A 26051-nucleotide genomic window follows, 5' to 3' on the forward strand; every position below is an offset into this window, starting at 1 on the left:
AATGGGGTTAATATAGGAAAAGGTAAAGTGCAGGAAATGGTGCAGGTATAATGCTTAATTTGGAGATAAGTAAATTGGCAATGGGCAGGGAGATTGAATTTTGAACAGAGATACTTTTCTTATGTTTTGTTTTGAAGTAAGTTACCATCTTCCCTCATTCTGTGATGTTGTAGTATGGAGGAACAGTTGGCTCTTACTTAAGAGAACATTAAAAATTGGAACAGATACGACAATGCCCTTCTCCTCTCTAAACTGGAAGATCTGGAAAATAGATCACGCCGCTCAAATATCAGAATAAGAGGGATACCCGAATCTATTCTAGACCTCCCGGCTTTTGTTACGGCACTGCTTCAAGAATTGGCTCCGTCCATACCCCATGAAAGACTGGAGTTCCAACGCATTCACAGAGCCCTGACACGCCGCCAGCCAAATGGCCCACCACGCGACATCATCGCAAAATTTTTATACTTTCGTTCCAAAGAAACCATACTTATAGGGACTGCAGATGACACGCCGCCAGCCAAATGGCCCACCACGCGACATCATCGCAAAATTTTTATACTTTCGTTCCAAAGAAACCGTACTTCAGGAGTCCCGTATCAAACAACCCCTCAACTTCCAGGGACATGAATACCAAATATTTTCAGATCTCGCCCCATCCACCATTGCAAAAAGACGCGAACTGAAACCGGCACTGCTGATCCTTCAACAACATAAAATTCTCTACAGATGGGGCTTCCCCTTTAAATTGTCGTTCTCATACCAAGGGCGCCAACATCACGCTTCTTCGCTCCAAGAGCTAACTGCCATCCTTGAGGAACTCCATCTCTCCCCTGACTCGTCAGACCACCACCAAGCTCCCTCCACTTTGGATGTAATTGCGACATCCTCCCTCAAGAAACAAAGACAAGCACGTTTGAAAACTCTTGAAGACGCATATACGAGACAAACCCAAGCATACACGACACATCCAACCCAACTAAACAGAACATTGTTAGATAAGGCTAGGCGAGATCTAAATTTACTCCTAACTAATATCGCGGACAAAAGCCTACGTAGGACCCAACATAAATTTTACCTTCATGGTAACAAACAGGATTCCTTACTCGCTCGCCGGCTGACGCCAGATCCAGCATTACTAACCCAATCACTCGGCACTCCCTCAGGATATGGGACTCAGTTAAATACTCCAGTGGCCTTCTCTCCCCTCATCTTCCCCTAATGTCAATCATCCGTAACCCAATGTTCCTTCCAGGCTTAGAGTCCCCCTCAGTATTTCATAACTGGACCTTAAATAAGGTGACACGCCTGAATGAACTCACCGATACCAACGGAGTTATCCAATACCCTGATATACAATCTAAATTTAACTTCCCTTCCCGTGAAATATTTAGATATCTTCAAATTAAGCACTTCATCCAAACACAAATAACATTCCCAACAGCCACCCCACGCATGACATCATATGAGAGAGTGTGTAGTCAAGAAATTGGAACAGATTTTCTTAAAGGAGTTGTACGTGGGTGGGGTGAGATTGCTGAGGACAGTGTTGCCCTTAGTGACACCGCTTCTGCAAGCAGTTTGCTCCTAATGGGGATTTATATGCTTCAATGCCTGTGCAAGGACCACAGTATTCAGGCCATCAAAGAGAGGACCACAGTTGGGGGGTCACTCTATTAGAGAAGGATAACATGGATATTCTACTGCCACCATCTCAGAGGAAGCCCAAAAAGCAGCATTTCCAGCAGGTGCTGTGTAAAAACCTCTTTGCTGCATTTCTTGATGGTGGTAGGATCCCTTCTGATGACCAACATAGCTCCGATCCTATGATCCCTGAAAGGGGAAGCAATGGTGGTGCTGGCTGCCTCAGTGACACTTTTCCAAGTTTTTTCTTAACCACAGTGGTCAGGTCTCACTGCAGGAAGCACTCTGCAGACACTCTGCACACATGCAGCTCCTTAATCTCACGATTGCTGACTACATCGAGTCTAGGGCTGATGAAAATGCAGGGGGGAAATCCTATAAGCAGGAGTAAGGCAGACAAAAGCAAAAATAAAGTGTATCCTACCTGCCGCCCACCCTCTTCCAATTTAGGATTGTCAAAAAATACCAGCCTCCTGATATTTTGACTAACATTTATTCAGTCATGCAACACTGTACCAACATTTGATATAATTTTTTGGGACAGTTAGAGCTTTCTTTTTGTGAACCTTATTCCTAATAGATACATTAGCACTCATTTTACAGCATAAGAGTACACAGAAAAAAGAATACCTGCAGCTCCTTTAGAGTCCAGTCATAGGTTGGGCTGGATCCTGGACTGCAATGTAGCTCCAATATCTGCTTTGGATTACAAGACTGTATGAGCAGAATTCAAAATCTCTGGCGGATAAAACAGTTCACATATTACATTGTGCATTTAGCTTTTTGTATGAAACAGATTAAAGTGTAACTGCATTTTCAGTACAGTTACACTTTATTTTGTAATGCAACCTGCCCAGTCTTATACTCCTCTGAAGAGAATCTGAAGAGATCTTGAGTGTGTGACCTCCTTTAAAGATTGTTTTATTTAAAAAAAAATTAAAGTACCGAGCATTGTTGCCATTTTCTTTTCTTTATATGTTTCATCCTGTTTTGCAGGACCTGCTTAAGAGGTGTCATTCAGCAGAAGCCTCCTATCTCTTCCAGCAAGATAAATTCTATGATGTTCGATATGACACAGGAGACAAATCCATTCAGTGCAGTAGGCGTGCAGATGCATTCAAATTCTGGTTGATGTGGAAAGCTTTGGGGACCATAAGACTTGAAGAGCGAGTGAACCGTGCCCTAGCATTATCAAGGTAAGACAATAACATAGCCCTAGAACATATGCTAAAGTTTGCATGTTTTAATTGTTTAAATTACTCTTTTCAAAGCCACTATATAGCACTGATCTGTGGTCACTTGGTGTTACTACTGTTTTAAGTTTCTAATGCAAAAGAAAAAGATTTTCTAAAATTAGTTTGTTAAAGGGTCAGAATGAGGTCCAGTGCAGGTCAAATGCACCTGTCAATAAATTATGAATGATCTCAGAAACATCTCAGACTGATATTAAACTGATGCTATCGACACAAGCCCTAAAGCCTGTCAACACAGGTCCTCACTGGCAGAGAAGATGCTGCCTTCATATAGCATGTATCATATTTCTCTATTACTGTTTGTATCACAGAATATTAAAATAAATTAGATGGTTAAACTGTTTTAATTTAAATGCAGGTCAAATTAGGTGAATGAACAATAATTTAATACTTTGTTTTATGCAGTCTAGCTATAAATGTTCCCTGTATCTTCTAAGAAGTAACCGAATTTTGGTATTAGTCATTAACATTGTGCAAGCAATGTATTGTACTTTAATAATACATGTCAAATGCAGACTTGAAGCCATCCAAGTATACCTAGACAATGTAATAATGGTATTGACAGAAGAAATGACTGGGAGATTTCCCACTGTTTTATAATACAGAATTGCAGTCCTGCAGTTTGCTAGAAGTTTAAGACTAACTGTACTCATTCAATTGCTAACAAATAACATGTTGTCACTTTTAATAAAGCGAATTAGAAAGAATGAGCTAGAAGTTAATTTGGCAGTATGACATCTGGATGTTTCACATTGCAGTGTTTTAATTCACATAGATCAACCTTCTGCATGATGGTGCCGAGAAACAAACCTTAAATATAAAGCAGGTGTGCAACAGATAGCAAGCTGGCCAGTGCTGGCCGATATTAAGAGCTATGTTAGGCTGTATGAATAGGTTTGATCTGTTGGGACAAGCATCTGGTTTGATTGTAACAGGGATTGTTCTGTAGTACCTAGTATTACTACTGTTTATTTCTATAGCAACAATATATTGCTCAATGCTGTATTAAACAAGGATCCATTAATCAAGTACATACAAAGTATGTGAAAAGTGACAGAAAGTCATGGGACCATCAATGCAGTCAGTAGTGTAAATGCTGTCTATGTAGAAAGATAAGGCTTTTTAGGTACTTACCTGGGGAAGTGATCTGATGCTTCTTTGGCCCCATAGTTGTCACTTGGTCTGCTTTGGCAATAGCTACTGTATGTTCCTGCTACGGAGTCAACATTATGATAGAACGTCCTCAAGATATAAGAGTGGCTCCCAGTTTACAAATTTACAATCTGTAATATTTTTTCTTGCTTTGTTTCCCTCTTCTGCCCACCTCTGGACATTTATGGTTAAGCAAACTGAGTGCAGCTCAACAAACACAGTCCCTATCTTCTATCTGTTGTTTGTTGGTCTACAGTTAATAATAAGGTGTTAATAAATAGAAGATCATATGTTACCTCCAAAAGCACATTCTAGAATTATAATTGCATGATACAAGAGACAAGAGGTGGTCATTATTCAGGTTTGTCTAGGACACCATGATGTGTAAATATGGTCATATGTCCATGTTTAACCAGTTGACATCCGCGGTGTTAAACCCCCTTCCCATCCAGGCCATTTTTCAGTATTCAGCGCTGCGGTACTTTGACTGAGCATAAGGTATTCTAGAGTGCTGCCTGTTCCATATAGCACGTCACATTTCCCCCCACATCTGTGGCAGTGTGTGTTTGACTTGCCATATAGCATGTCACATTTCCCCCACATCTGTGGCAGTGTGTGTTTGACTTGCAACATTATCCCAATCTAAAATAATTGGGACACAGATATAGAATTATAAACATTTGAGATGCATGGCTTGTTTTCAAAGCCAGGGTCGTACGAATAATCAAATTCCACTATCAACTTGTTATTGTTGCAAATTACCATGGTAAAATAAATAACAATTCACCTAAAGATATACAGATATCAGAAGGAATTTTAAAACAGAGCTTTTACCTAAAACTCTCATTCTTATTACCCATATTAGTATCACTCTTAATATAACCCTAGATTAGTATCATTTTTTCCATTGTAGAATTCTTATAATTAAACATGACATGCTTCCTTATGATACTTTGAGGAAAGAACTTGCCGCATATTTCAGCATAATGCTTATGTGATCTTGAATTATCTACAAGTATAGACATTGGTATTTGTCATGAAGTCATCGATACTCATTCCATACAACACTTGTGTCACATGTTTCACTCACAGAATTAAAATGAGAGATTTCTGGATCAATCTGTCAACTACTAGATTTTATCCACTAATACCACCAAACCCAGTGATCCACCAAAACAGATCTGTCAGCTTTTTGTAATTATTTAACTTTTTACCATTTTTTAAATTAAAATATATAGAAATGTTAAATACAAGTTGGAGGCTAATAACATTAGCCGTGTTTGTGGGAGGAGTCGGAGCCGTTCAGGGCTCTTAAACTCGGAGGGGGAAGGAGGACGCATCCGCAGGTGACTTCTGGCGTACCCTCCCACCCTTCCCCATTATTATTTTCAAAGCTTGAGTACGCCACCTTATTTGGCGTACTGACCTTTAAAAATCATGGCATACCTTAGGTTGTGTGGGGTATGGAGGTCAACATTTCCTAGGTTTGTATCATGTACAAGGGGACACTATGCGGGGCCCGCGAGATTCCGAACACAAATTAAGTTAAATTATACCAGACTGGAGCACCAGGTGTACTCTATAAACTATTATCCCTATAGCTGGAAGCACACAAAGATTCAGACCCTCTGCTTTGCTAATATCTAAATAAAGTGATCTTTGCTGAAGCAAAGATAAATAAATAATATGTGCATATACACCATGGTGCTGAACAGAGGAAAAAGTGTTTGTTTTTCTTCTACCTTTTTCCTTTCACTGTACAGATATACTTTACATTTACTCACTTCCATTCACTCACTTCCATTCACTTTACAGACACAATAGCCATAGCAGCCTTACACGTCTACTACAGGGCCTAGGCTAGAAGGGGGACCTCTGCCTTTGCCTGGATTACTCTTTGCCAGCCACCAGCCTTTGACCTCAGCTCATCCCTGGATAATTCTCTGATTGTATCTACCATCTTCAGACTGTATCTTTGCTTGGTACCTGGGGCTTGCCGATAGCATCACTTGGTCAGAGCATATAGTCTTAGTCCTGGGGGCATCCAAGTACCAGTAGGTGCGTTTGCCTTATGGGAACGGAGGGAGCTATAGGTGAACAACTTGTCTGACTGCATGCATTCACAGCCGGGCCTGACGGTGCTATTATAACTTTTATCCCCAGCACTACAACCTTTTAGTATACTGACTATGCTGAGAGCTCTACTGCTGCCTGTCAATAATATATACTTAATATTAAGATTAATGACACATATTATCACAGTTGACACTGTCAGTAGCTACAGAGAACATTAGCTGGGGGCCCCAAAGTTTTATTATGTGGCAAAATTATTTGTAGGTACACCCTTCCGTGCATGTATAAACATTATGTGGCTCATTTTAACACAGGAAATACATTTAATAAGGAACTAAGTAGTGCAATAGCACATGAAAATTACATACCTGTTTTGTCTCCTATCCTGTTGAAGACACTTAAGCCTGTATGAGCTGATAACATAAAGGAAATCTTTTTTTCTGAGAAAAACATGGCGGCTTCACTTGTTGGCCCCTCATTCTCCACATGTTTGTTTCTTATCTGCCATGTTGACCCTCTGACCCCAATATTTGAGTCACTAACCCAGAACAATATGCAAGTAGGACTTCCAACTTTAATCTGACTTCTTGATATGCACATTTGTCATGGGTCAGCAACTCAGAAAGCAATTAAGCTGTGGGTCAGCATAGTAGCCAGGTAACCAGGCTACTATGCTGTGAGAATAGCAATGGCAGCTCCAATATATATCTCAGGGAAGGTCTTTCTTAATGTCATTGTACTGCTTAGTTATAAAACTGAATCTAGAAGTATCTGTACAAATCAACAAATAAAAAGCATTGAACCTACTTCCTTCACACCAAAGATGGTCATTCGGCAAAAAGAAAAATATAAATGACGAGCTTTATTGCTGCCTACATAATACATTTAAGAGTAGCAAGCAATGAGTTATAATGAAGATGACATGAGTTCATTGATAAGCATTAGCCTCTGTCAAAGATTAAACTAGTTGGTATTAAACAATGCAACATGCCCTTAGTTTTAGCATACTAAACACAATATACTATTTATTTGAGAAGTATATTTAACTGACAAAAAATTCTCTGTGTCATTCCAGCAAAATTGCTCAGATGCATGAACGGTTTAATTAACATATTAGCAGAATGGAGCAAAAGGTGTTATATTTATGTTGACAAGAACTATCTGTGGATTTTAGAATAGTCGACAAGATGTTGTAGGATTATAAAGCTGAGAAAGAGCTACACAAAGGTATTAGGGGTGCCAGAGGCGGCTCTAGAGTTTGCGAGGCCTTAGGCGAAACCTAAACATGAGGCCCCACTCAGGCCTGTGGTGTCTCCCCAGGGTTCTGTGGGGTTTAACCAGTCTGGTGAGACCCCACAGAGCCCTGGGGAGACCCCTAAAGAGCCCTGGTAAACTATGGTTCTGTGGGGTCTCACCAGTCCTGGTTAAACCCCACAGAGCCCTGGTGAGACCCCACAGAGCCCTAGTTAAACCAGGGCTCTGTAGGGTCTCACCAGGACTCTGTAGGGTCTCGCCAGTGCTCTGTAGGGTCTAACCAGCTTGGTTATACCTCACAGAGCCCTGTTGAGATCCCAAAGAATCTCTAGAGGGTCTCACCAGGGCTTTGTAGGGTCCCCACAGGGCTCTGTGGGGTTTAAACAGCCCTGGTGAGACCCCACAGAGCCCTGGTGAGATCCCACAGAGCCCCAGGGCCTGTGGTTAAACCAAGGCTCTGTAGGGTCTCACCAGGACTCTGTAGGGTCTCGCCAGTGCTCTGTAGGGTCTAACCAGCTTGGTTATACCTCACAGAGCCCTGTTGAGATCCCAAAGAATCTCTAGAGGGTCTCACCAGGGCTCCAAGGGATCTCACCATGGCTATGTGGGGTCTCACTAGGGCTCTGTGGGGGTCTAACCAGCCTTGTTATACCCCCACAGAGCCCTGGTGAGATCCCACAGAGCCCCAGGGCCTGTGGTTAAACCAAGGCTCTGTAGGGTCTCACCAGGACTCTGTAGGGTCTCGCCAGTGCTCTGTAGGGTCTAACCAGCTTGGTTATACCTCACAGAGCCCTGTTGAGATCCCAAAGAATCTCTAGAGGGTCTCACCAGGGCTCCAAGGGATCTCACCATGGCTATGTGGGGTCTCACTAGGGCTCTGTGGGGGTCTAACCAGCCTTGTTATACCCCCACAGAGCCCTGGTGAGATCCCACAGAGCCCCAGGGCCTGTGGTTAAACCAAGGCTCTGTAGGGTCTCACCAGGACTCTGTAGGGTCTCGCCAGTGCTCTGTAGGGTCTAACCAGCTTGGTTATACCTCACAGAGCCCTGTTGAGATCCCAAAGAATCTCTAGAGGGTCTCACCAGGGCTCCAAGGGATCTCACCATGGCTATGTGGGGTCTCACTAGGGCTCTGTGGGGGTCTAACCAGCCTTGTTATACCCCCACAGAGCCCTGGTGAGATCCCACAGAGCCCCAGGGCCTGTGGTTAAACCAAGGCTCTGTAGGGTCTCACCAGGGCTCCAAGGGATCTCACCATGGCTATGTGGGGTCTCACTAGGGCTCTGTGGGGGTCTAACCAGCCTTGTTATACCCCCACAGAGCCCTGGTGAGATCCCACAGAGCCCCAGGGCCTGTGGTTAAACCAAGGCTCTGTAGGGTCTCACCAGGGCTCCAAGGGATCTCACCATGGCTATGTGGGGTCTCAACAGCCTGGTTAGACCCCTCAGAGCCCTGGGGAGATCCCACAGAGTCCTGGTTAAACTAGGGCTCTCACCTGCTTTCCACAGGGCTATCCACAGGGCTCTCCAGGCTGCCACTCCATCCAGTACTGTGCTGGGCTGGCCGTGTCTTGCAGGTGGGAGCTGGCAGGATGATGTCTCTGTCGGCTTCTGAAGTTAAACTCCGCCCTCCCAGGTGTGAGGTCTCTTCTCATTGGCTGGTGGGCGGAGCTCCGGCCGAGCCGATGGTCCGTGCGACGATCGAGGAAACAGGTGAGTTTTCAGCCCTGTCACTGTCAAACTGAGAGTCTCAGTTTGACAGCGACAGGGCTGAGAGCTCACCATGCTACCTGGCTTCTAACAGGGCAAACTAGGCGGCCGCAAGGCCCTCGGGAGCGCGAGGCCTAAGGCGACCACCTAATTTGCCTAATTAAAGACCTGCCTCTGAGGGGTGCTAACATGTGAAAGGGCTAGGAAGGGAACAGGCTACATAACTTTTCCTTTAAGCATTCTATATAAAAGTTACAACACATGATTCATCTCCTCATTCACTTCAAAACAATAAGGTACATATACTGGCAGGCAAAATGGAGAACTAATTCAGGGCTTTTATACAGGAGGTTGTGCAAGATGTGCTTCCTTAAAGCTTCAATCCAGTCAAAAAGTATTTTTTCTCTCCCCTCCCTCCCACTCTCCTCTAACTCATCCTAACAGGTTTTTGTCTCAACTTACCTTATGACATTAGATATACTCAGCTAGGCTCCCCCTCTAGGTCCCTCATTGTCACCATTTCTGGGTTGGGGACTGCAAATATGTGTCATGGTCATGAGACTGCTGGTCCCCTTCACCTCCTTTTGCTGATGTCAGTGCTCTTCTGGATCCCGAGAGGACCCTGGCCAATGGACATCCATTAGGAAGTATGCACATCATGGAGGTAATGATGTGGACACTCAAATAAGGACCCAAGCAGGAAGTAAACAGAAAAGAAGAAGACTCTGGGCTGCGGCATCACGTGACCGCAGTTTAAGATAAGTGAAAAAGGGCTCTTAGATTTTTTGTATACAGTGATCAGATAGTGGGACATGGAAGGGAGGGGTGGGTGATGGGTGAAATGTGTCATTGGGTTTGGCTTTAGCTTCCAGACCGGCTGAATCCCCTTGCTATATTAACCCCTCAAGCAGCTGGCCATCGTTACAGATGTGCAACCACAGATTTCCACATCCTCTGTGGAATTTACCAACTTTTTTATAGGTCCAGGGCTCCAACCCTCCCAGACTGATCACTTGATCGGTGCCTCACTCCTCACATCACTAGTCCAATGGAGTGACATCAATGCTCCTGGAACTAGCAACAGCTGTCAGATCCCTGCTTACACAGTAGTGAGTTTATGGGAAACAAAAAGCAAAATTATGCGTAAAATCCTTTTGAATTACATTTAAAGTATTAATGTCACCCCTTAACCAAACTTAAAGAGAAGCTGTCCAAAAAAGGCAGGCAGAGGCTTACTGTGTCTCTGTGTGGAGACAGACATCTTTGTAGAGGTACAGGGATTTGCTTTCTCATCTCAAAGCCTTCAGCAAGGAGAACAGTGAGCAGCCCAGAAGTCACATCACAAAATCTCACAAAAATCATACTGTAAATTTAATGGGACTAGCAGTCAGAGACCTTCAATTTTACACTGCACACATACAGCTATGAGGTTGTAGGCAGCAGAGTGCATAAACACTAGGAATGAGATTCAGGTTCGGCCTAACATATGTTTTCAACCCCAACTTTGTAATGCTTTGCATACCTACATCCATGTCCATACAGGACAATTTTTTTTAAACGTTTGACTTAGCATATTTATCATGGGGAGGGGGGGATAGAGGCCTAAGAAAATAGCCTGGCCTTGCCTTTTTATACTGCTTTAAGAAAAAGTTAATTACATTTGCTTCAATCATATTGATAAATAATGAACATCAGTAAAGAAAATAAATGTAAAAACTTTTGCAAACCTGAAAGCTCCTAGCATCCAGCAATACCAAAAGCTATGGACGCCACTTGCTTCAGTTAACTGTAATCTGATTCAACAGTAAAGACAGGAAATGCTGTCGCGTGCAAATCTATTCTGGTGCTGGGGAATATTTTTTATCCATCAGTACATGCCTCTCATATTAAATAGGAAATATTAAGTGTAGGTAACCTAATATTATTTATGTTTAAAAATTCTGACTTCAGCTCTTCTTAAGATCAATATCTACAGTTTTCAATATGTTGTGTGTAAATATTTTTACATCAAACTTTGTTCAACAGAGAAAAATATAAAAGTGAACAATAAATTCCTGCATTTCTGATCCCTAGCACCGCATATGCTAGCCACTAATGGTACTGCATATAATCTGTTGAACTCCATACAAAATGAGTAGGCAAAATTATGTTGGAGGGAGGGTTGAAATTGCTGGTTGCAGCTTTAAAAAGAACCAGTCATGTTATGCTTATGCCAAGATTTTAATAACCTTTATTTAGTATGATCATTCAAGCTGTTTCTTTACTGTATTCACAGCATATTTATGCCACAGTCCTTGTACCTACAAAATATGCTGTCTTACTTTAGTCTGTTTTACTAAGAGTCCCCCGTAACAAAGATTTATTAGCAGTTGATCCGGCAAGTAAAGCTGAGTATACACGGTTAGAATTTCCAACAGGCAAAATTAATTTCGTAACGTTCGTTAGACTATCTAATCATTAATGCTGTGAAATCAATTATCAATTTCCAGAAGGAGCATGTTGAAAGTATTTTCTCGAACAAGCAAGATTCTAACAGTGAATGTGGTTTTCCATTTATGCCACAACCAAATATTAAATAGAAACAAAAATCAAATGAAGTTTCAAATGGCAATCACCAAGCCTCTGATGATATTATCGATCGTTCCGGCAAGATTTTTCATACCAACATTCCTGAAAAAATCTGCCCATGTATACCCTACTGTTATTTTTTGTTTTCTTTAACAGATCCAGCTGTCCAGCAAAAGTGACAGTTAGAGGGTTGAGGCAAACTATTAAAATACTCACAGGGGTGCTTACAAGAGTCAGCTTTTATTTATATAGTTAAACCTTTATCCCGAAAGGGAAATACAACTTGCTGTAACTGCTTAACCCTCTGGCGCTTGGTCCCGCCAGCCCTTTAGGGTGTTCCAAATTACAGGAAGTGGAAGTGGGCTTTCTGATCATGTGATCACTGCGATTGGAGCATGTGAAGATCTTGTAGCACTCCTTACAGGATGCCCCAATAGCAGGGAAGGGTGCTTGTAGTGACTGCGGATGGCGCAGCTTGCTGCATGAATCGGTGGTAAGAGTGTACCAGCACTCCAAAAGTCCTTTCAGGATAACCAAGTGTTCATTTATGAAGAGCCATGTCACATGAAGACAAGCAGTTTCGGGGCCATGTCTTTTCTGTGCTTTGAATGCACTCAAGCAGGACGCCTGTATGTCTATTTATGCTCAAATTGTTATTTGCACTTTTGTCAATGTTAAGCCTGATGAAGGGACCCTGCGTTGCCCCCGAAAGCGCTTGTCTTCATGTGACATGGCTCTTAATAAATGAACACTTGGTTATCCAGAAAGGACATTTGGAGTGCTGGTGACATTCTTACAAATGATTCACTGAGATTGGAGGTCACATGCTTGGGAGCCCATCCCTCTGGTTCCCGACCATCTCAGTGACCAGGAGATGTCAATGACAGCTTGGTCACTGTGCTGGGAGTGTAAGTGAGTGCATTCACAGCACAGAAAACCAGGCTGGATGGATGCATACATGAGTACAGTTGCTATGTTTCTCAAATCTATCTAGTGGCCATAATGCGGTGTGAATCTAAAACAAAGATGTTCTCAGAGCTGTTTGCTTTGCACAAATCTTTAGATTCATGCCACATTATTTTATAAATACACCCCATAGAGTTCAGTGGTTAGGAGTAAGTAAACCAATATAGCACTACTATAGAGACATCATACAGACCACTCCATCTGACAAGGTCTAAACTATACTGGCACTGTTGGGTGACATGATCTGCTGCCTGAAATTGCCTGTAGCATTCTGGTACTGCTAAACAGACTTGAGGGGGAGTAAGACCAACCTTTTCCCAACACCAATGCACCACATATGCTCAAAAAAAGTGTCACATGATCATTTCAGCAGATGTCAATGGCACTCCTTCCAAAGCTCCAATTTTAATGGTAAGTCATAAAGTTGTCACACAAAGACCCATAGTTTCAGGCCAGTTTACTGTTATTTCATATTATATAGGGTATGGCTGGCTTTACTCCTCTGTACCAGTTGAGATTTAAGCATCAATTCATCACTTTATTACTGAACTGGAATAAATAAAGTTAGTTTATCATCTGGCATTTAAACCAAATTAGATGCCTCTATTATCCTGTAGTCAAACTGTAATTGAATACAAGATGCAGAGATAATCTTCCAGTGAACACTTTACAATACTTCTTGTCCATTTGTCTCTGGGCTTTAACCTTTTAACATATTGCTCTCATTATTGCATTTAGTTCTACAGAAAACAGTTCCGTTAATGAGAGTATTGCAGCAGTTAAAGCTTTTGTAGCCTTGATGTTATCTGGTTAAACTTCATAAAATATTCTGTTTTTAACGTCGATTAAGATGATATGGTGTCTTTAGCTTTTTATTTTAATTATTTCTTTTCTCCAAGCTTTCAGCTGTTTTGGCTGGCTTGAACTGCTCATGTCTTGTTGATATATTACATTGGGGATTACTTGAAGGATACAGAACTAATGTGCCTATGTGTCTGAAAATAGATTTGGCTTTCAGAGCTTGTCTTCTGACCTTATAACTTAAGAACAGTTATTTTTCACTGCGTGAGGCCAGCTCGAAGGTGTTAAAGTTGTCATAGGTGTCATTTTTTCACTGAGTCATTCATTCAAGTCATCCCAGAGATGGTACACTTACATCAATTATATCTTATTAGCTGGAGTTTTATTTTTAAGATCTATCAGCAAAATCTCAACCATGTCTGTCATGCTTAAAAAGAACAAGTCCATTTTCCTCAATTTAAGAATCTTTGGATTTCACTTGCTTTTACACAGCAAAGCAATGAACGTGTGCATGACATGTATCGTTTATGAGAAGTTTTATTTAGAACAGAAAAATAATTTATTTTTGTCACACAGCAAGCCAGAATGTAAAGAGCACGTTTAAAGAAAACCTTAAAAGGTAGGCTGCCATTGCTGACCTATCTTGGAAATGTGTGTTGCCTTTCTGCCATGTTAATGCCTTGGCTTCAATGCATGCCTACAGAACAATTAATCACATAACTAAGAACCACTTTGATTGGTTCTTAATTGGAAATGGAACCAGTGCTGCCAGGTAATGGCCTCGACAGTGTCTGGCTGCTAGCTGTGAGGAATTAGTTTAGCTTATTTTAAGCACAGGGCATTTTTCAAGGAAACATTATTGTACAGATTGCAAGCAGATGGACTTAAAATATGTTTAACTAAGCATTTGATTCCAGTGCTGGGACCTTGGTGCTGCTAGAAAGATAAACAAAAGTTTGGCAAACAGGAATTTAAGATGACATGGGGCACGGAGGATTAGTTTGAGGTAGGGATGTTCAGATACCAAGTACCGTACTTGGTTGAAGTACAGATAAGAAGTCTAGAGAGTCAAAGACTAGAGAGTCAAAGACTAGAGAAAAACTCAAAAGTTAGGAGGTAGCTGTCATTTTTAAGAGCATATGGCACAAATAATAGAACATGTGTCTCGCCGACTTGTTGGAAAAAAGTTCCAAACCTGGGGAAATCCCTTCCCAGGAATATAAGTCCTGTAACACTGCAGCACAGCAATCCAGCAAGTCTCTCTCACTAGTCACCGCCCCAGCCTCCCCCGGATGTTCCATATGCGTCCAGCATGCACAGCGAGTCTGCTTGTAGTCGTGTGCCTCCTGCACACCCACACACCACTGGCTTGGCTCGATCCTCGCGTGCTTCCAGCACACACCACCAACTCTTCCCCTTGAGCTCTGGTCTAAACTCCTAATGAGGCTGCTGTCAGCCACCTGATGACTGGCAACACCGTACCCCAGGACTGGAGATTTCATCTCACCCTGAACTCTTAGAAATCTCCAGAGATCCAGATCCCTGCTACAAGTGGAAAAACTGGAAGTTGGTTGATTTACTAAAGGCAAAAAGTCTGTTCACTTGGCAGGGGAATGTGCACTTTATAAGGGAATTTTCCCTTAGCAAAGTGAACAACCCATTTGCCGGAAGTAAAGTAATCCCAAGGATTTTGATTTTCCAATTTTGCTGATCCCATTACTTCAGGTTTTAGGATGGACCAGAGGGTCAGCATACCAGCCAGCCAACTAATGTTTTCACCAGTGTCAGCAGTGGCAGCTCCTATACTTCTCTTCTTTAATTTTGCCCTGACATTTAATATGTTAAACATGACTTTGACTAGTTCTGAATTGGAATAACAGCTTCGGCTTTGTGGGTTGCCTAATATATAAAAAATTTATATTTTTGTCTAGAAGTGGCCCAAATTTGATAGGTATCAATATTAATACACCAACTACCGAAAAGGACATCTCAGCCTTTTACATTATTTTTTTTCTTCAGCTTGCATCTATTTCAAATGTCACATCATTAGCAGAAAAAAATCACCACCTCAACAATGCTTATTCTCATCTTTCATTGATAGGAGAAATAAGGAGACATTATTAAGCCATGATTCAATCCAGATTTGCTCTTACAATGCTAGAATTGCTGGCAACATGTCACTGTTTTGCTCTGAAGACCGGGATTTTCTGGGTGTCATTATCAATATCAATCTACTGGCACATCAGAATAAATTAGTGGATGAGCTACAGCACTGGAAAACATTATGTACTGGAGCTGTTAGCAAAGCTTCTTTTTAATTCACAAAATCAAATAGGTTTTCTTTACAATTGTCATAACTGTCTACATTGTTTTTTTCTTTTTACATTCTATTTGGCAGATAGATTTAGTGTAATGCTGCCCATTTGTCTTCATGACAAATGGGCAGCATTGTTACCCACATTTAAAATATATATGTGTATGTATATATATACATTTTTATATATAGTAAAGAATGAAAACAAAACAACAATGTAGAAACTAGAAACATATAAGAAAAAAATCTAATGGCAGGGGTGGCAGGGTTAGTTTTACTGTTTTTATTGTTTCTTTATTTGTTTTTACTTTTATTATCACTTTTTTTTATTTTTATTTTTTTATTTTTTTTCAAATATATTTTTATTGAGAATAAAGTATTGCAGGGTTACAAAACATATTGTGAAAAACACATATAGTTCCAATGTACAGGGTAACAACATATTTCTTTAGCGGACCTCAGAGACAAGCTTCGGTTGTAACGGTCGGTTTCACAGTAAGTGCAGCCTGTGCATACTGAAGTAGGCTCGTCAAACTTTGTGGGTAATTGCCATGACCGTTAGCGGTATTGGGGGCTAGCATGGAGGCCCGCTGAGTTTGTAACGTCGAAGGTATGCAAGGTAGGTATATAGACTCTAGTTGGCACCAAAACCGTTCTTTTCCGGGTCCAATATTCATGTTAACATAGGTACATCAGAAGATGTGGGGGAAAGGTCTCAGGAAAGCATAGGTAGGTGGGGGAAAAGCGGGGTGAAAAGAGAAAGGTGGGGAGAGTCTGGCTGTGAGCGGTATGGACCAAGTTGATGTGAGGTGATCTCGTCATCACAGAGTGAGGAGGCGACGATGGTCACTGGTGGGCATACATTTTTCAATCCAAGGGGACCATACTTTTTCAAATTTCGCCATGGTGTTTTCCACCTGTGCAGTCCGCTTTTTATTTATTTTTTTACTTGATCAAATTTGTATTTATCTTATCGTTTACTTTTTTATTTTTTTATCATTTTTTAACTTATTATTGTTTATTTTTTAATAAATGTTTTCTTATTATTTTTTACCTTTTAATCACCTTTTTATTTTTTCAATGTAATTATTATTTCTTCTTATTTTTTACTTATTTTTTATTTATATTTATTTAATAATTTTTTTATAATAATTTTTTCACTTAACTTTATCGCTATCACACAGGAGCTTACAAGCCCAAGTGTGATAGCATTTGGAGGTGACATGTCTCTTTATTGACCCTGTCACCTCCAGGACAGGAGTTCTAGCACACCACTGTGCTGGTGGAACTCCTGTGACAGCTGACAGGGGAAGACTGTTCTCCCTTCTACCTGTTTACTCGGAGCGGCAAGGTCAATTTTACCCCTGCAGCTCTGCTCACCACATTGGGGGCCAGTGAGGAGAGAGACTCAGCAATGGAGGACGGAGCCAGCGAGGTAGGTGGGGGGGGGGAGAACGAACAAGTGGCTTCCTCACACTACATTTAGCCCTGCTTTCCCAAAGCAGGGCTAAATGTAGAAAACAACTTACCGACCAGCACCCAGAACTGCATGCTAGCTTCACCTTACAAAATACAGTTTAAAATTCATTTGCCATTTGCTCATCTGGAAGCAGCGAATTACGACACGAATATCACCATTTTGTTTATTAATTAATGATAGCGTCCATTATAGTTATAATACCTCATGATACACAGGAGGACACGAATAATAGGGGTAATATTAAAATACCAAACACAACATATTGGCACACATTGATTACACTTGTATACATTGTTGCAGCTGGTAACTTAACATTGTATCCTAGCGCAACTAATTTGGTTAAAATGCTCTGTCACTGTCTTCCCATTTAGCTCCTATGTTGTCATATGGGCTTGTGATGGAGACTTCAAATGGCCATATCAAAACACATGATGCAAGCATGGTCCTCTGTTGTCACCATCAGGTGTAACGCTTCTGGAGTATTTATCTTAACTAATCTCAACTGCGGACAGAACTGCAGCTATGGCCACTTATAGGAGTTGGATAAGGTGGGTGTCCCAAGATGGTCTTTGGTAGGAAGGGAATATTACAACAGTCCTATGTTAGTGGAGTTCAAGTAAGCTGGTAAACTGTATTACTTTATACAGGCTTTGCGGAATAACAACAGAAAGAGAACAGGTAATTCACAAATGTCCCATGCTGTCGGCGGGGAATAAACAGCATTTCTGGACTACACCAAATAAAACATCACACGTTGCCACTCTCCAATTTAATGCAACCTCCCTTTGGCACTAAGTTGGATTTGACCACAGTAGCGCTTGGTAAGAAAGACTGCGAGTTAATGTAATAAATGCATGTACTTGCAGTTATCTGCGTCAGTTGTACCCAGTGCCATGAGTGAAATGACAGAGAGGCAGCCATCCTGAGAGTCCATGCAGTGAGCACTGAGTTGGCATTACAGAAGATCCAATGAATGAAGCTATGAAGAGTGCACTGAGGGTAAACCTGCAGCTTTAAGTGACTGGGAATCCAGCAGCATACACTTGGGGGGTAAGTACAGTACTTAGAGTCTGAAATGGATAAGTGTGCACTCTTAAAATCTATACATATGTGCACAGGATGGCGAGTGTGGAAAGCAGCACTGCAGCTTTAATTCCAGGGGGGCGAGGTTTACAGGTGAGTATAGCTGATTTAGCAGGATGGGGTGTGGAAAAGCTGAGGCAATGGAAATGCTCAGTGTCAGCTGAATTACTAGAACACAGAGCATTTCAAACTTCCCGGGTTTAAACTGACAGCCAACTAGAGAGGAGGAGCGGAGTGACGCCAAGGGAGTAGGTGGAGCTGGACTCCGTTCCCACAGCGAGGATGGAAATATGTTACATTAGGAAACCCGCCCGAAGAAATACCATGCTTGTGCAGGAGTGTATGCTACTGATTCCTATGCTCCTCAGCTACAGCTAGTGGTAGGAATGCAATGTGAACGCCATTCGCCCAGCGTATGACTGAGTGAATGATTTATAAAACATCCCTTTAATGTCAGGACTTGCTGGACAGAAGAAGAGCGACACCTGGAAAGTGGGGTATTTTTTAGCGACATCTAAATGATTTTGCTAAATATATTACTTGCTGTCCTATATGATTAAGTCTGTTTTTGGTACATTGTACTGCAATAAATTATGTCTTGTCAGAAGCTTGTTTGGAGGTTTTATTATGGGTGTCAAGTAGTTAATAGGGGCAAAGTAAGCTTTTTAATAGTAAATACTGCACACATTCAAAGGAACAAATGTGAGACTAGTAAAGATACCTTTACTAGTTGCTTTCTGTCCTATATAGGCATCCATACAAGAAAAACTGCTCTGTTGTGTAAACCACATTTTTAGAAGTTAAAGATTTCTTTTTACTTTTGACTGCCTCCAAGTGGTTGTGTTTTATTGCATGTAGCATTGTTGTAGGTAAGCTTCTTGGTAGTAAAAAGTGCAAAAGAAACCAGTTAGTAAATCAACAGACACACAGAATCTGCTTCCACTGCACCATCCAGAAAATATATACACATACTTGCACCAGCCCACTACGCCCCAAACAATTTTGCCTGCGTCTCTGATAGCATTACCCAGTTCCCCCAATTTTTTGCCCACTCATCCATGTATTTTACACCAAAATCTAGCCATACAAAGTCACCACAAAAATCCAGCTCAAATAGACCAGGTAACAGACTGGAATGGACATAAGCTGCCATAGCCCATCCGCTTCAAAATTCAATGTTTTATGCATTTATAAATGGCCTGCTATACATCACTGTTATATAGACTAGGTATTTAAACTGTTGTGGTCTTTCTATTAGCTTGAACAAATGTGGTAATTCTTCACAAGACCAATTTAATTAACAAAGTATTTTCTCCAAACAGATCTGCCACATACTGGATTTTTTTGTTTTTTATACCACCTTTTGTACACGGCAAAGACTGTAATTTTACAAATCACAGGAGGAAGGTACCGGTAGTTGTTTAAGGTTCCTTGACTTGTTGGTTGTTGGTACAGGTCTTTTTGTGCTAAAAACAAGTCCCTGACCCATAACCTTAAAGGGCAAGCATACCTTAAGATAAAAATACACTTATCCACCCTGTCTAGCAATCCTGGTGTTAACTACTCAACCCCACCCAAGCTGCTTATGTGGCAGCTTATGTATGTCTGTCAGCCATGGCCTGCTACAATATTTACTTTTTTTAGCAAACAATTCTCACTGTTGGGTGACCAAGTGAATGTAACAATTAGTCCAGATGTAGCGGGAGATGAAACAGCAGGCAGATTTGACCATTTCAGCTGCAACACCCTTATAAACCTTTATAGAGCAGAGCATTTTTTATATTTTAGCTATGGCCCTATGAACCTATTGTCATTTTTTGCAATTATGAAGTTATGCTATACATGCACACACACACACACACACACACACACACATGCATACACATACTGTGTATAAAGAGCTATCATGTGCTGCAATTACAGCTGCAAGTCTTTTGAGGTATGTCTCTATTAACTCAGCACATGTAGCCACTGGGATTTTTGCCTAATTTTGAAGTCAAAACTGCTCCATTTCCTTCAAGTAAGATGGGTTGCATTGGTGTACAGTAATCTTCAAGTCATGCCACAGATTCTCAATTGGATTGAGGTGTGAGCTTTGACTAGGTCATTCCAAGACATTTAAATGTTCCCTTTAAACCACTCCAGTGAAGCTTTAGCATTATGCTTACAGCCATTGTCCTTGTGGAAGGTGAACTTCCGTACCAGTTTCCAATCAGTGGCATATTGAAATAGGTTTTCTTCAAGAATTGCCCCGTATTTAGTGCCATCCATTTTTCCTTCAATTCTGACCAGTTTTCCAGCCCCTGCCGATGACAACCATCACCACAGCATGATGCGTCAACCACCATTCTTCACTGTGGGGATAATGTTCTCAGGGTGATGGGGAAGTGTTAGGTTTCCTCCACATGGTTCTATAGACAGATACTTCCACCTCTGCTGTGGATCTTTGCAGCTCCTTCAATGTTATCTTTGGGCCTTTGGTTGGATCTTTTATTAATGCCCTTCTTGTTGGGTTTGTGAGTTTTGGCAGCTGGCCTTCTCTTGTTGGTGTTTTATTGGTGCCACATTCTTTCCATTTTGTTACAATGGATTTAATGGTGCTCTGTGGGATGTTCAAAGTTTGGGATTTTTTTTAGAACCCAACCTTGATCTACAGTATACTTCTCCACAATTTTGTCTCTCACCTGTGTGGTGAGCTCCATGGTCTTCATGTTTCTTGCTTAGTGGTGTTGCAGATGGACATCATATGACAGATCATGTGACACTTTGATTGCACAAAGGTGGACTTTTATCAACTAAATATGGGACCTCGTAAGTTAATTGGTTGGCCCACATCTTATTTAGGGGTTCCATAGCAAAGAGGGTAAATACTTATGCACACTCAAGATTTTAGTTTTTTCTTGTCTTATTTATTGTTTTGAGTCACAAAAAATATTTTGCACCACCTACAAAGTAGTAGGCATGTTGTGAACAAGAAATGGTACACCCCCGAAAAATCCATTTTAATTCCAGATTGTAATGCAGTTCAACAGAAAAAACACCAAGGGGGTAAATACACAAAACTAACAAAATTAACTTATTTTCTAATTTGACCACTGATAGTTTTTAAACAACTAGGGGCATATTTATGAAGTAGTGAATGTGACATTCACCAAATGTTCACTTCCTGTTGAATGTATTTTAAATAACAGTGATTGAGTTACCGGCAGCAAATGTTTGGTGCATGTGACATTCAATGTTTTATAAATATATTTGTTATACTTTAATTTGTTCCTTTTGTAATGACGCTAAAATTATGTTTTTGGCACAGAGCATAGCACAAGCATAGTAGCAGAGTAGATTCTGACTCCAATCGTTTAAATACTGATGTATCCCTTCCTGAGACCTCTATGTTTGGCCTGTATATAGCAGATACAATCACCACAGACAATCTTCATCAGATAGCTAAACTCGCCAAATACCTTTTCATCCACTGAGATCTTGATGTAGCAGATGGTTCAAATGATGGTAATCACAGGTCAAAAAAGGGTAATGGCTTCCTCCTCATGTGCACATGTGGCCAGAAAATGGCTGAATCGAACACATAGGAAGAGGTGTCACATTATACAAGGGGAGGAAGCTCAGAAAAAAATGGGTGTAATAACAAAATAACCACAAGATGGCAGTATAACAAACATAACTTTGGCTATACATTACAATACCACTTGCTGTAACAATTGTGATACTGATGTGATACTGATGTGATGTGATACTCAGGTGGTTCTTTATTTCAGAACAAAATCCTGCTTTTAATTAAACTGAGGTCAGTCTTAAATAAGTCAGAGTTTGTATCAGTTCTAATGGCAAAATATACCTTTTGTTTTTATTTTATGAAGTATTTCTAAAATAAAATCTGCTGAAACATAATTTTCTGTATTGGCGAATTAATTGCATATTATATTTAGTTCTAATTTCTGGTGTCTATGAAAGTGTAGAAATTCTTCACCTTTCCCCCCTTCCTCTGGATTATATATTCTATGCATATTCTTTGCTATCTTATTATGTTCATGTAACAATTATAAGTAAAGTCATATACACGCCTAAGGGTTCCAGTTTCTTCTTAATATTCACCTGATGTCCATACAAATGGAAATGATAATGCTCCATACACCTGGCCATCACACATAAGCTGTCATTTTCTTTTATTTTGCAGATATCTAGCAAATGAAATCAAGAAAAGAGACGGGTTTGAACTTCTCTGGGAAGTATGTGATTTTTTTTTCTTTTAATTAATTCTGTTAAGGTCAATTTAAGTGATTTGATCTCAAAATTAAATACTTGGAATAAAACACTAATAATGTATTACAAAATCAAAGAGCATGGTGGGGAGTAAGCTATGGAAACCAATTATTATATAATGTTTTAATAATCTGACTAAACTACAGTGTTGAAAACTAGCACATGGTGGGTTAATATGAGCTTTCACACAATGTTACTTGAAGTATTATTATTATTGTTGTTATTGTAGTAATTGTGATGGTAATGTGAAATGCATTCCCTTTCCAGACTAAGCCATGTCATAAATTGAAGCCCACCTTCAAGTTTGCCACAAAGCTCTCAACATTGCTAGCTCTCAAACATTGCTAGTTTCATGTTTTAAAAATCCTCAGGGGATCCCTTTAGAGAAGAACTCCAGCCAAAACTTGTCTTAACCCTTGCAATGGGTTACCATTGCAAGGGGTTGAGTGCTTGTTGGGTCTGATCATGATCAACTGATCATGGGTTGTCTCTGGACTGTTAATGCAAGGGTACCTTCACACCAGTACATTCGAAGTCATATGCACTTATATGTGTTAAAGGGCACTTATGTGCAGTACAATGTGTTATTGTAGCTAAGAGAGGTTCATTCAAGAACAGGGGGTGTTCATTCTATGGATGTGCTACAACGTTACAGAAATGTATGAGAACATTCATTTTTGTGCATTTATTATTGACGTATATGTACTTTAAGACATGCATTACTGCAACTAGAAATAATGCATATCTGATATTTTTCTTTTAAGAAAACCCTGTTGCCACACATTTATTTCAATAAAAGCCATTCCAAAATAATGTTCTTTAGTCCACAGAAAAGAACAGGGAAGTGTGATAACAAAAAGACACAAGATTTCTAACAGGTTCACCAGGTATTTTTCTGTATTTGCAGAAAATGTACTTGGCCTGCAAAGAAAAAAATAATTTAGCCACCACATACAAAGACTGGTAAGCTGCAATATATTAGAATTTTGATCTTGGATCTAGATGCATTTAACGCCCAACTTGAGGGAAATGAAAAGTGCTCTCTTGCAGTCAGGCTCCCTTATCCCAAGGGAATGGGAAAAAGCTATTTTACTTTTCTGATTCCCACTCCCGCTGGCTCCCTCCAGGCTGCTAGACTGGTTCCCACAGCCTCTTGTCCCCTGGGCTCTGGCAGTCTAAGAACCGCTGGCACCATCACATCTAATGCAGGGATAGACCTGCATTAAACATGATGATGCTGAGGGACTTTCCAACAGCCCGAATGGAGGGCGACAGAGGTGAACGCTGACCGCCAGGAGGAGCAGAGATTGAGTACTTAAAAGTCCTCTTCTCTGGTCCCCAAGGCATAAATGAGCAGTTAGTTGGTTTGCCCAGAGATGGGCTTTAAAGCCCAACTCCAGGGACATGAACACTTTTACCTTGCATTGGGGCTGTCCGAGTCCGAGTAGACCAACAGTTTGACTCCAACAACGGCAGTACCTGTGTTTGCCGAACACACGAACTATCAGGGCGCCTTGTGATGCCCTGATTGGGTAAAGTAATGCACCTGACCATAGGTCACCACAGAGAACTGTGAGAGCCATGATTGGGCAAAGTAATGATGACTTCCTGTCAGGTGATGGACAAATGTAAACAGTTGGGTGGAGCTAGCGGTGACTGGTGTTGTTTGGGAGGGGGAAACGCACGCGCTTTTTTTTTCTTCATAAATGTCACTTTTTGCTGCAGCAGGTTCTATATATTGTACAGGTTTGCCACTTTACAGGACGTTTAGGGGACCCCCAGGCATGATATTTAAAGCAATTTTTCATTTTTATTGTTTCACTTTAAGCAATGTTAAGATCACTGCTCCTTTAAAAACTGTATTTTGTAAAAGGTTTTTTTCCATTGATACATGTCCCCCAGGGCAGTACCTGAATTCCCATACCCTTTTTATGGCCAATAATTTGCAAATAAGGCTTCAGAATGGGGACATTTGATTTTCAGAGTTCTGGCCCCATAGACTTTCATTGAGTTCGAAGTTCAAGTTCAAACTTTTTCTATGTTCTAAATTTCGAACTCGAACCGAACTCGGGTGTATTCGGCGCATCACTATTCATGCCTAGGGGACAGGAAAAAGCTGTTTATCTTACATGATCCCCACTCCAGCCGGCTCCCTCTGGGCTTCTAGACAGCCTCTCCTCCCCTTTGCTCCAGCAGACCAAGGATCGTTGACATCATCAAGTACAATGCAGGCTCCATAGTCTTGCAATTATATGTGAGGATGCTGTGGGACAGTTCACAGTCAGAGCGGAGGGGGTAAAGAGGAGAGCATCAACTGCTGGGGAAACCGTAACAAGTAAAACAGTAATTTACTGTCCCATAGGCATAAACAAGCAGTTAACCCTTGCAGTCTGAATATTTCTGTTCTGCCATTAAATGTTATATTTACTATTCATATGTACATTTTGTGGTTTAAATGTTTTATATTTCTGTTACAGCCCGAGTATGCAAATATATGCTTTTGGTACATTCCACCAAGTTTAAGAGACATGGAAAAAGGACCAGAATACTGGCAAAGACTGAACCAGGTAAGACCAAATTCCATCAAGAGAAATAATGACGTTTCTGTAAAAGAAGCAAAATACAGAACATTTATCATTGTGTATGACTTATTAAGTTTCTGCCTCCCCCATGTGGTAAATGTGAATGAATGCAAGCTACTGACAGAGACAAATATTCACTGAATGTTGCTCCACAAACAGTATTTATATAGTTGTCAGGTACTGTACATGGCTCCTCCTCTAGCATTAATCAGCTTACATTGGGGAAGGTTTTTGGAAAAAATTAGAACCGATTAAAATGGAATTTAAGATTCAACTTTCATTTGTTTTAGCCACAGAGTTATATTGTCATATCTTTCTTTTACTTGCAGGATTATTGTGAACTAAATCTAAGTGTGGTAACCCATAACAACCACTGATTGCACCAAAATAAACTAAAACTTGGTTAGTTGCTACACTTCACACATTACCATGTTCTGTGCACTGTTTTAATACTTACGGCATTTTCGTTACTACCCAGAGCAGCTTTATTATACAGCTCAACAAAACAGAATTTATTCAGAGGCTACATGGAAAGCTCATTTTTCAAATAATAGTTATTTTACCACAGCTATCTTTTGGGATTGATTCAGGTGCAATTCTTAGATCATGGGGTGGGGTTTTTTTTAAACATTAGGTCTTTATTAAAATTTAAAACATTACAGAAAGGAAAAAAAAGGCAGAAAAAAACCCAGAATCAGTATGGTACATCTGAATAACGGGGACATGTAACTGTTGTACATATGGGGTGGGTTTTTATTAAAGTGGACTTTTACCCCTTTTTACTAAAAATCACATCAGCATACAGCTCTGCATGCTAATTTAACCCCTTCATGACTGAGCTAGTTTTCAGGTTCTGTTCATAAATGACTGACACATTTTTTACATTTACTGTGTG

At 40.7% G+C, this 26051-nt stretch overlaps 1 protein-coding gene across 1 annotated transcript in view; it reads left to right on the forward strand.

The window, feature by feature from the left end:
• Positions 1-26051, forward strand: part of GADL1 (glutamate decarboxylase like 1) — a 187735-nt gene that overhangs the window by 124816 nt on the left and 36868 nt on the right. The window contains exons 12-14 of the mRNA XM_018562972.1: positions 2641-2840; positions 22489-22540; positions 25052-25141. Coding sequence (XP_018418474.1) covers positions 2641-2840; positions 22489-22540; positions 25052-25141 — 342 coding nt within the window. The remainder of the gene's footprint in view (positions 1-2640; positions 2841-22488; positions 22541-25051; positions 25142-26051) is intronic.

The sequence above is a fragment of the Nanorana parkeri genome, unplaced genomic scaffold (assembly GCF_000935625.1).
Source record: "Nanorana parkeri isolate BGI_ZX_2015 unplaced genomic scaffold, ASM93562v1 scaffold618, whole genome shotgun sequence".
Lineage (NCBI taxonomy): Eukaryota > Metazoa > Chordata > Amphibia > Anura > Dicroglossidae > Nanorana > Nanorana parkeri.